This window comes from Ornithorhynchus anatinus, chromosome 3, assembly GCF_004115215.2.
Source record: "Ornithorhynchus anatinus isolate Pmale09 chromosome 3, mOrnAna1.pri.v4, whole genome shotgun sequence".
NCBI classification, from domain to species: Eukaryota; Metazoa; Chordata; class Mammalia; order Monotremata; family Ornithorhynchidae; genus Ornithorhynchus; species Ornithorhynchus anatinus.
In genome coordinates, this window is record NC_041730.1 from 50,036,362 (window position 1) to 50,047,531 (window position 11,170).

Genomic DNA, 11,170 nt, shown 5'->3' on the forward strand with positions numbered 1-11,170 from the left:
TGCCCGGACCCTCAGGGGCAGGGACTGAGCCTTCTCCTCCTCCTCTCTCTCCTCCACCTCCTCCTCCACCTTCCATCCCTTCCCCCAAGCAGTCCCTGGTTCTGCACACAGTTCGCCCTAATAGCTGTCCTAAAGTCACTTCTCTTGGAGAGTGTCAGATGGGCCTTCCCTGGCCTGGCTGGGCCCGGGCACCTGGGTTTGAGGAGAAGAAGGGTCAGTCGATCAATCGACCCAACCATGACCGTTATTGAGGATCCAGAGTCTCACTCTCTTGCTTTCCCCCACCCCCCTTGAGGTTCTGGCCTGGGATGCTTTGGGACTGGGGGTTAACGCTAGATGGGGTTGGGTGACTCAAGAGTAATACCAAGCTACCCTCAGCCAAGACCCAGGGCCAGAAGCCAGCGGCCGGGTGGCCCTCTGAGAGCAGGACCGAGGGTGGAAAGGAGCGATGGGAAGGGCAGTGGCAGAGGTTAGGGGCCAGGGGGAGGGGTAGGAGGACAGAGAAGGAGTCAGGCAGAACCATCGGGGCCCCTGGTAACCTCCGACTTCTGTCCATCAAAGGTTGAGGGCCAGCCCGGGGGAAGAAGCAGCCAGGGCTCCAGAGAAGAGGTAAGGCCCTCCCCCTCCACACCAACAAGGGTGGTCCGCTGTGCCCTGCCCTGGTGACCTGGGCCCGAGAGAGGAACACTCCCGTGCAGCCCAGAGCAAGCAGGAGAGGGGAGGGGGCCAGCCCGGGGCCCAACCAGATCAAATCAAGCTCTCTACCTCTGCACACTCTCCCCGCAGCAGGTGGGGTGGGTTTTCTCATACCTCCGGGGCCGGGACATCATAAATAAGTGCCTCTCCCGGTCAGTGGCCCGGAGAGAGGGAGGGAGGGGAGGGGGAAGGGGGCAGTCCCTGCCAGGAAGCAGGGAGATCCCAGCCCTGGAAGTAGCTGGAGGAAAGGGGGAGGGGGGAATAAGTTGGGCCCCGTGCCTACAAATGGAAAGAAGTGGAGTGGAGGGAGAATAAATAGTGGAGACAGCAGCCCAGAGAACATGCCCACAGCTTCCAGTCCCCAGCCTCTGGGCGCTTGGCTCCCGGCTCGCAGCCTCCCACCATGGCTCGGCCTCTGGCCCTGGCTCTGCTCCTCTTGGCCCTCACTGTCTGCTGCCCCGGAGCCCAAGGTACGGCGGGGGGCTTTCTGAGGGGCCCCGAGAAGAGGGCAGGGGCAGTGGCCACACCGGAGAGGGATGATCGGGTGAAACCCGGATGGGGAGGGGAGGCATTCAGGAGCTCAGCCTGGGAGCGGTGAGCAGCCCTGGGCACTCTTGAGTAGGCCGAAAGTTTATTATTCTGCAAAAGCCTCACCAGCCACTTCCCCACACTTGGTGGATGGAGGGGAGAGGAATGAGCCGCTGAGGAGAGTGGTTGAGGGGGCTGGGGCCTTCTGGCCAAAGATGACCCCGTCTAGGGAGGGGAGGGGGCTCCCCCCGGCCCCTCGCCCCGGGTTCCGGGGGATACCGAAACACGAAGCTGGGGTTGGGAGCTGGAGCCCTACCTCAGGGAGCCCAGGGATTCCCAAGTCCCACGGTCCCTGTCCAACCCGTGCACACCCAGGGGGAGACAACGGAGCCCCAGACTGCTGCCTGGCCTACACCCAGCAGATCGTCCGCCTGAACATCGTCCGTTCCTATCGCCAGCAGGACACAAACGGGGGTTGCACCATCCCGGCCGTCATGTGAGTCGGGGGTTCGGGGGAGGGGGTCCAGGGCGGTCTCTCGGCAGGATGGGGGGAAGCTGTGATAACACTGGGGAAGGCTTAGGGGGCTGGGGGAAGCCTCACCTATGGCACTGAGGTCAAGCGGGTTCTGAGGACCCCTCTGGTCTTGGTCCAGGACCTGGGTCTTGGGAGGCAGCGGGCAGTGACTCGAGAGGCAGGGGGTGCGGCAGATCCGGGGGGCCTTAACCCTGCTCGTCATCCCCCCCTTGCAGCTTCAGCCCCAAAAACCCGAAAAGGAAGGATATATGTGCCGACCCCAGCATGCCTTGGGTCCGGGAACTCCTGCGCAAGCTGGACAGGTTTCCGAAGGGGTCGTGCGGGAAGAACCGAAGCCAAGGCCAGACCTGCAGACGGTGAGGAGCGGGGGCAGGGCCGGAAGGTTGAGGTAGATGATGGGCAGCGGAGCGGAGCTGATGACGCTTGGGCGGGGGGAGATGGGGGTGGCTGGGGGTGGCCGGGGGAGGGGGCCTGGGTTTGGCAGGGGTAGCTTGGAAGGGAGGCCTTGTGGGGGGCGGGGGCCTAGCACAGCCACCGGATGCCTCCTCACCTCCACCCTCTGCCTCCCAGGACAAAGGACACTCCCAAGCCCAAGAGAAAGAGGGCCCAGTGACCCCCTCCCAGACCCACGCTGAAGGTCCCAAACTCAGCGGCTGCCAGAACCGGAGCGGGTCTGGGACAGGAAGGGGCAAGGCTGAGACTCGGCAGGCCGGCCCCGGCCCTGCCTCCCCACACCATGGGGCAGATCCCAGCTTCCCTGGAACTGGAAGGAGCAGAGCGGCAGGGACCCCCTTCTTCCCCCCCTCCCCTTGTAAATACCCTTTGGATCCGACTCAATAAACCGTGTGAACCCCAGGCCTCTTCTTGCTCCTGTCCAGTTCTGACAGCACTGCCTTGGGAGGGGGACCGGGCCGCCCCAGGGAGAGAGGACAAGGAATGCTCCCCTTGAGCTAGGCAGGGTCGTCAAATGAGACAGGGTCAGCGTGGGGGTGAGGAGCTGCGACACTCACCGACACTTTGGGGGGTCCTCTACAGGAGCCCGGCCAGCTGCTAGCAGAGCCTGGTTAACAACAGGTTGACGGGTTTGGGACATGGGGCTTGGGCCCGGCCATAATGCAGCCGGGGTGGTGGTGAGGGGGTAGTGATGAGGAGCAGGGACCCCGTAGGCTGGCACTGGGCTGGGGGTGGCAGGGAAGGAGGTAGACGGGACAGGATTTTGGAAGATTAAAGGAAGGCAGACCAAGAGATCACCTGGCTGAGGTAGAGATAAGCCAGGAATCAGGTGGGACTCTAAAAAAAAATGTTGTTTTTTTTCTGAGATTCTTTCAAAAAATGTTTTTTTCAAAATCCCCATACAATAGAACCGGCCTTTGTTTTCGAAGGGTCTCGGAAGTTAAAAGTTCCATATCTTAAAATCAGCAATCGCAGATGGCCGCCCGCAAGTCTTCCCATAGTCTGAGCTAAGCTGATGTCCAGGATGTAGGATGGGGGTCCCGGGGGCTGAAGGGTAGGAGTCGGAAAGATCAGAGTCACCCCAAAGCCAGGTGTCTCTCACCGCCTGACCTGGAAGGGTGAAAGTCAGAGGTGAAGGAGAGAGATAGCCCCAGTTCTGCCCAATAGCACGGGAGGGACAGGATGACCCCTTGAGAAGCAGCATAACCTAATGAGAAGAAACACAGGACCGAGAGATAGGAGACGTGCGTTCTCATCCCAGCTCTGCCCCATGCCACTTGCCTGAATTTAGGTCAATCACTTGGATTCCCTGGGCCTCTGTTTTCTCACCTGTAACATGAGGAATTCAGTCTGCGAGTCTCAAACGGGACAGGCACAGTGTTGAACCTAATGACCTTGTATCTCCCCACAAATACCACAATTATTATTATCTTGAAGGTCTGCAAGATTAGAAATTTCTTGGCCTGAGTCCCACAATAATAATTATAAAGTATTTATTAAGCGCTTACTGGGTGTCAAGCACTGTCCTAATCGCTGGGGTGGATACAAGTTAATCAGATCGGACCCAGCCCCTATCCCACGTGTGGTTCACAGTCTACGTAAGAGGGAGAACAGGTATCGAATCCTGATTTTCCAGCTGAGAAAGCTGAGACATAGAGAAGTGAAGTGACTTGCCCAGGGTCACTCAGCAGGCAAGTGGTAAAGTCAGAATCAGAACCCGTGTCCTCTGACTCCTCTTTCGCTAGGTCACGCTCCTTTCCACAGTGGCTCTTGGCCTAAGGAGAAAAAGGGAATGGGTTTTGGCCCGAGCACCAGGTTTTTGAGTCCGCACCACACTTTTCTGAGGTTACACCAACCTGAACCCCAGGTTTTTGAAGCTACCTAAACTACACCTCCAGGTTGTTGAGGTTCATTCATTCATTCAATAGTATTTATTGAGCTCTTACTATGTGCAGAGCACTGTACTAAGTGCGTGGAATGTACAAATCGGCAACAGATAGAGACAGTCCCTGCCCTTTGACGGGCTCACGGTCTAATTGGGGAGACAGGCAGACAAGAACAATGGCAATAAATAGAGTCAAGGGGAAGAACATCTCATTAAAACAATGGCAACTAAATAGAATCAGGGTGATGTACATCTCATTAAACCAAATAAATAGGGTGATGAAGATATATACAGTTGAGCGGACGAGTACAGTGCTGAGTGCTGAGGGGATGGGACGGGAGAGGGGGAGGAGCAGAGGGAAAGGGGGGAGAAGAGAGCTTAGCTGCGGAGAGGTGAAGGGGTGGTAGAGGGAGCAGAGGGAAAAGGGGGGAGCTCAGTCTGGGAAGGCCTCTTGGAGGAGGTGAGCTTTAAGTAGGGATTTGAAGAGGGGAAGAGAATTAGATTGTCGGAGGTGAGGAGGGAGGGCGTTCCGGGACCGCGGGAGGACGTGGCCCAGGGGTCGACGGCGGGATAGGCGAGCCCGAGGGACGGTGAGGAGGTGGGCCATGGCCGTGTCCCCGGGTTTGGGCGGAGCTCGGACTGACCCGACCCAGGTTCCTGAAACACCCCAGGGGTGCCCCCGGGTGGAACCCCTAGGGTCACAGCCTGACGCTGGCTCGTGCAGCCGTGCCAGCTTATCATCCCTGGCAGCTGTAACTCCAGAGTCCAGAGAACCCAGCCAGCAGAGTGGAGCTGGCACAGAGAGAATTCTCTCCTTGAGAGGAGCCCTGCTTCTCCTCCCACCGACCCCAGGTCCTGCGCCCCGCTCCCCCCCCCGCCCCCACAAACACGCACGCAAATTTTCATTCAATAGTATTTATTGAGCGCTTACTATGTGCAGAGCACTGTACTAAGCACTTGGAATGAACAAGTCGGCAACAGATAGAGACAGTCCCTGCCGCTTGACGGGCTTACGGTCTAATCGGGGGAGACGGACAGACAAGAACAATGTGGCAATAAATAGAGTCAAGGGGAAGAACATCTCGTAAAAACAATGGCAACTAAATAGAATCAAGGCGATGTACATTTCATTAACAAAATAAATAGGGTAATAACCGTAGGTCGATAGGTCGGATAAAGCCCAACTGGCATCGAACAATGGGTCCTTGAAATCCGCTAGTGGGTTTGAGGGTGTAAAAATCACACTATTTTAGATTCGTTGGCCCGGACCAGCCTGAATTTTCACACATTTCTGCTGGTCGTTCAGTCAGAGGGAGCAGGTGGCGTTTCCTCAGGGGTGGCCCAACCCTCTGCACGGGCACCGGCTGGCCCTCGCCGTTCCTTCTGGGCACCCAGGACCGGGCCAGGGCCAACCAGCTTGACCCAAGACTCGCTCTCCAGCGGTGTCCAACCCAGCCCGAGAGGAAGGGCCGGTCTCCACTTGGTGCCTGGGCTCTCTGTGAATGGGGCCTTTGGGAAGAAGCTCTCTGTAAGGGGGTGGGGCTTTCTGCTGGGAGGAGGGGCTCTCATTTGGGGGCAGGGCTCTTTGATGAAAGGCGGAGAGTACTGTTTCACAGCAGGCAAAGTCATCCAGTTGCCTGTCCCAAGAGCAGTGGACAGTGGGAGGAAGGCTGCCCCAGAAAATGGCATATCACGTCAAACTCCAGACCGGTGGTCGCTGCTTCACTGGCCAGTGAAGATCAGGTGCAGCCAGTGGGCCAGTGCTAGCCCCTCAGAGTTCAGGCCCCCTCTCCGCCTCGACCCCAGTCTATTCTGAAAGTGAAATTGACATGAAAAACCGGAGCAACACATTTAGAAATGAAATTTGGGCTGTGTTTTTCCATGTTTGATTAAAGAAATTTTAAATTAAATTTCTTTTAAATTGATCTCCGGTATCTATCCCAGTGCTTAGTAGACAAGTAGAGAAGCAGAGTGGCTCAGTGGAAAGAGCGCAGGCTTAGGAGTCAGAGATCACGGGTTCTAATCCCGGCTCCGCCGCTAGTCAGCTGTGTGACCTTGGGCAAGTCACAACTTCTCTGTGCCTCAGTTACCTCGTCTGTCAAATGGGGATTAAAACTGTGAGCCCCACATGGGACAAACTGATCACCTTTTATCCCCCAGCGCTTAGAACAGCGCTTTGCACATAGTAAGTGCTTAACAAATACCACAATTTATTTTTATTTTTATTTAGTACAGTGCTTGGCACATTGTAAGTGCTTAACAAATAAAATTATTATTATATCAGCCAGATGCCTGATATGAAACCCCGACCTTAACCCCACTTCTAGTCCTCCCGGCCTCCCCCTAGGACAAAGACCAGCGAACCTCTAGCCCTAAGGGAAGCAGTGTGGCCTAGTGAGTTAACCTTGGGTTACCCAACTCCCAACTCCACCACTTGCCTGTTGTGTGACCTCGGGCAAGTCATTTCACTACAGTGCTTGGCACATAGTAAGCGTTTAACAAATACCATTACTATTATTATTCCCGGCGCCTCGGTTTCCTCAACTGCAAAATGGGGATTCCACACCAGTTCCATCTACTTAGACCGTGAGCCCCAAGTGGAACACGGACCGTGTACTATCCGATTAACCTCTATAATAATAATGGTGGTGTTTGTTAAGCGCTTACTATGCGCAAAGCACTGTTCTAAGCACTTGGGCGATACAAGGTAGTCAGGTTGCCCCACGTGGGGCTCACAGTTTTAATCCCCATTTTCCAGATGAGGTAACTGAGGCCCAGAGAAGTGAAGTGACTTGCCCAAAGTCACACAGCTGACAAGCGGCGGAGCTGGGATTAGAACCCGTGACCTCTGACTCCCAAGCCTGGGGTCTTTCCACTGAGCCACGCTGCTTCTCTATTTACCCCCAGAGTTTAGAACGGTGCTCGATACACAGTAAGCTCTTAACAGATAACAAAGTTTAATTATGCCGAAGAGACTCCAGGCTCTCCCAGAGCCCCCCGGACCAAATCACATCCTCGCCCCGCTGCGGGGACCAGGGACCAACTCAGAAGTGATCTGGAGTCCCCGGCGGAAGGCGTCCTGGGGCCTGATCCCAGGCAGACCGAACCTGGAGGATGCCATGAGCCCAGTGCCCACGCGGAACTAGGCCCACCCTACCCAGCAGGCTCCCTGAGCCCGCGGCCCAGATCCCACCAGCTGCTGCCTCCAGGGACTTTAGCGTCCCTGCGGCTCTTAAGCCGTCCAGCAAACCATGTCCAGTCCCCTTTCAGCAGGTGTCCGGTGGGGCTGACAAGCCAGTGGTTCCCAGGAAGCCTGACTGAGCCCTCTTTTCTTCTTCTCCCACTCCCTTCCGCATTGCTCCCTAAGCTGGTTGTGGGCAGGGAATGTGTCTGATTAGCGTTAATAACAATAATAATAATAATAATGATATTTGTTGAGTGCTTACTATGTGCCAGGCACTGTTCTACGTGCTGGAGCGGATACAAGCAAACCAGTTTGGACGCAGTCCCCGTCCCACGTGGGGCTCACAGACTCAATCCCCAATTTACCGATGTGGTCACTGAGGCGCAGAGAAGTGAAGCGACTTGTCCCAGTTCGCAGATCAGACAAGAGGTGGAGCCGGGATTAGAACCCATCGTACTCGCCCTAGGGCCGAGCACAGTGTTCCGCACACGGTAATTGCTCAGTAAATACGATTGAACGAATGAATGAATGAATGAATCCCCCCTCCAAAGCCCCACAGCCCATACTTACTTATCTGTTACTTATTTATATTAAAGTTTGTCTCCCCCTCTAGGCCGTAAGCTCGTTGTGGGCAGGGAATGTGTCTGTTTATTATATTGTCCTAAATAAATATAATTGACTGCCCTGTCATCCCCTGTTGGGCTAACTGATGGAGCCAAAACGCCCCCATGTGGAACGTTTCTGTTGGTGCCCAAACTCCTCCACGACCTGGACCGGTCACTGTTCAATCAATCAGTCACCCTGGCATTTATTGAACGCTTACTTTGTGCAGAGCACTGTACTAAACGCTTGGGAGAGCACCCTGCCCAGGATGGCCCCATGCTGCCAGGATGCTTGCTATTGACCCGTCCCCTCGGCCCAGTCCCAGGCCCACAGCCCCCATGGGCGTTGGTAACTACCCCATCGGCCCCCCAGACTCAGCAGCCCGGGGGTGGGAGTTTGTTCCGGTTTGGGGGAAAACTTGGAAGATAATCTGATTAAATACACCCCAACCCCCCCTTCTGCACCTAGCATCTCGGAGATGCTATGTGAACCCCTCCCTGCGCTGAGCTCTCCAATAATAATAATAATAATTGTGGTATTTGTTAAGTACTCACCGTGTGCCAGGCACTGTACTAAGCACTGGGGTGGACTTGTCTGCTCGGTGACCTTGGATAAGTCACTTAACTTCTCTGGGCCTCAGTTGCCTCATCTGCAAAATGGGGATTAAGACCGTGAGCCTGACGTGGGACAATCTGATTACCTTGTATCTACCCCAGCATTTAGAACAGTGCTTGGCGCACAGTAAGCGCTCAACAAATGCCATCATCATCATCATCATCATGTATGGGGAGGAGCGGAAGGGCAGGGTGGGCAGGCAATCACTGGCAGTAACATAAAAGGTAGAATTTGGGGATCAGGGTAGGTATCTCTGGCAACACGCAGAGCAGAGAAAAGTCTCCAACAAGAAGAGACCATCCTATCATCACCAGGAAGACTATTGATGGTGATCCCCACCATCATCATCATCCGAGCAAATCGGGTTGGACACAGTCGCCGTCCCACTTGGGACTCTCGGCCCCAATCCCCATTTTACAGATGAGGTAACTGAAGCACAGAGAAGTGAAGTGACTCGCCCAAAGTCACACAGCGGACAAGTGGCGGAGCTGGGATTAGAACCCATGATCTTCTGACTCCCAAGCCCATGCTCTATCCACTACAGTAATGATGATATTTGTTAAGCACTTACTATGTGCCAAGCACTGTTCTAAGTGCTGGAGTAGATGGAGGTAATGAGGTTGTCCCACTTGGGGCTCACAGTCTTCATCGCCATTTAACAGATGAGGTAACTGAGGCCCAGAGAAGTTAAGTGCCTTTCCCAAAGTCACACAACTGACAAGTGGCAGAGCCGGTATTATTCATTCATTCATTCAATAGTATTTATTGAGCGCTAACTATGTGCAGAGCACTGTACTAAGCACTTGGAATGTACAATTCGGCAACACCCACGACCTCTGACTCCCAAGCCCAGGTTTGTTGCCACTATGCCGTGCTGCTTCTCTAGAACTCATTTCCCAGCGCCTGAGATCCCGAAAAACCAACCCCCTCCAAAAACCTAGCATTCTACAGCCCCAGTCCCGGCCCCCTCTCCCAACTGAGCTTCCTAGAGACCTTGTCCCAGTCCCCTCCCTACCCTGAGCTCCCTAGAGACGCCATGTCAGTTCCTTCCCCAGACAATTTCCCTAGAGCCCCTGTTCCAGTCCGCCAGCCCCCTCCCCACACCACACTCCCTAGAACCCCCATCCCAGCCCCCTCCAAAAATCGAGTCCCCTAGATCCCCGTCCTAGACCCTCAGCCCCCTCCCCACCGAGCTCCCTAGGGACCCCGTGCCAGTTCCGTCTCTGACCAAGTTCCCTAGCCTAGCAACTCCAAGCATTTTGTCCCAGCAGCCCTTGGCCATGCTGACCGTAAGGTTCGGACATGCAGTCGGGGGTCCGAGTTGCCCTTACTGGACTGCCTCTGTCCGACCCTGGAGGGGGGTGGGGAGGGAGTAGTCGGGGAAACCCAGCATTCTGCCCTCCTGCCACAGAGGCTGTCAGACGAGGAAGGGGCTGCAGAGTGGGAATCTCATTCTAGGGAAGGATCCTGTCCCAGGAGCCCCTTCCCCACCGTAAATGGCCTTTAGCTTCAGGCTTCTTTCTCACGCCTCCCCACCCCACCCCCCAACTCTACTAAGCTCCCCCGGGGCCTGGCTCCATTCCCCCCAGACGCACTGGATCCAGCCAAGGCTCCTGGACCAAGCCTAGCCTGCCTCCAGCTGCCGTCGGACCGCCCTCTGGGAAAGATTGGCTGGGAATGGGAGGAGTGAGATGGATTGCGCTGGGAGGGCATTGGGATCCAGCTGATGGGAAGGAATGGGAAGCGATGGAGGGTGGGGAGGTGCAAAGGGAAGCAGAGCAGAGCTCCTGGAGAGTCTGTGTTAAATCAGCCTACAGTTTGTTTAGGTTGTACTGGGGTGGTACTCCTGACCTCCTCAATCTTTCTCCCCGCTTTGGGGGATATTCTCAGCTAGAACACCCCAAAAGGTGCCTGATATTTAAAGGGGGCTGAACTTGGACTTGGGGTTCACCTTCACATAGAGAGCGCAGAGAAGGAGAGGGGTCTAGCAACCCCTCTAGTGAGACAGCTTTGGGAGTCATTTGCCTAGAAGTGGTAGTTGAAGCTAAGCCCGCATTGGACAATAATATTAATGATAATTGTGGTATGTGTTAAGCACTTACAGTGTGCCAGGCGCTGTGCTAAGCACTGGGGTAGATACAAGTAAATCGGGTTGGACACAGTCCCCGCCCCACATGGGGCTCACAGTCTTAATCTCCATTTTACAGATGAGGGAACTCAGGCCCGGAGAAGTGAAGTGACTTGCCCGAGGTCACTCATCGGACAAGTGACGGAACCAGGATTAGAACCCAGATCTTTTCGACTACCAGGACCGGGCCCTAGGGTCACTGAGTCTCCAGGCCTGGCCTGTGGCTGACAAGAGAGCTGCTTCCCAAGGGGTTTTCTGTCCCTCACACTAATAGGGTGGTCGAGACATGGATGCAGGGACCCGGAATTCAGGATACAAGGAGATCGATTCTAAATCATCATCATAATAATTATGGTATTTGTTAAGCGCTTACTACGTGTCGGGCACTGTACTAAGCACTGGGGTAAATACAAGGAAATCAGGCTGGAGGCAGTCCCTGTCCCACGTGGGGCTTTCAGTCTCAATCCCCATTTTACAGACGAGGTAACTGAGACAACAGAGAAGTAAAGCGACTTACCCAAGATCACAGAGCAGATAAGTGGC

At 55.1% G+C, this 11,170-nt stretch overlaps 1 protein-coding gene across 1 annotated transcript; it reads left to right on the top strand.

Moving 5' to 3' along the window:
* Positions 1 to 1,001: 1,001 nt before the first annotated feature.
* On the top strand, positions 1,002 to 2,614 carry CCL21 (C-C motif chemokine ligand 21). Its single transcript, XM_029060881.2, has 4 exons — positions 1,002 to 1,166; positions 1,600 to 1,720; positions 1,975 to 2,115; positions 2,330 to 2,614. The coding sequence occupies exons 1-4, from the start codon at positions 1,100 to 1,102 to the stop codon at positions 2,370 to 2,372; spliced, it is 372 nt and encodes a 123-aa protein (XP_028916714.1). The 5' UTR covers positions 1,002 to 1,099; the 3' UTR covers positions 2,373 to 2,614.
* Positions 2,615 to 11,170: the final 8,556 nt, after the last annotated feature.

What these genes read in the sequence shown, in the direction of transcription:
- CCL21 (XM_029060881.2), top strand. Translation starts at nt 1,100, where the DNA reads ATGGCTCGGCCTCTGGCCCTGGCTCTGCTCCTCTTGGCCCTCACTGTC. An exon ending in TGCACCATCCCGGCCGTCAT is followed by an intron (nt 1,721 to 1,974) that starts GTGAGTCGGGGG and finishes CCCCCCTTGCAG; the next exon opens with CTTCAGCCCCAAAAACCCGA. An exon ending in CAAGGCCAGACCTGCAGACG is followed by an intron (nt 2,116 to 2,329) that starts GTGAGGAGCGGG and finishes TCTGCCTCCCAG; the next exon opens with GACAAAGGACACTCCCAAGC.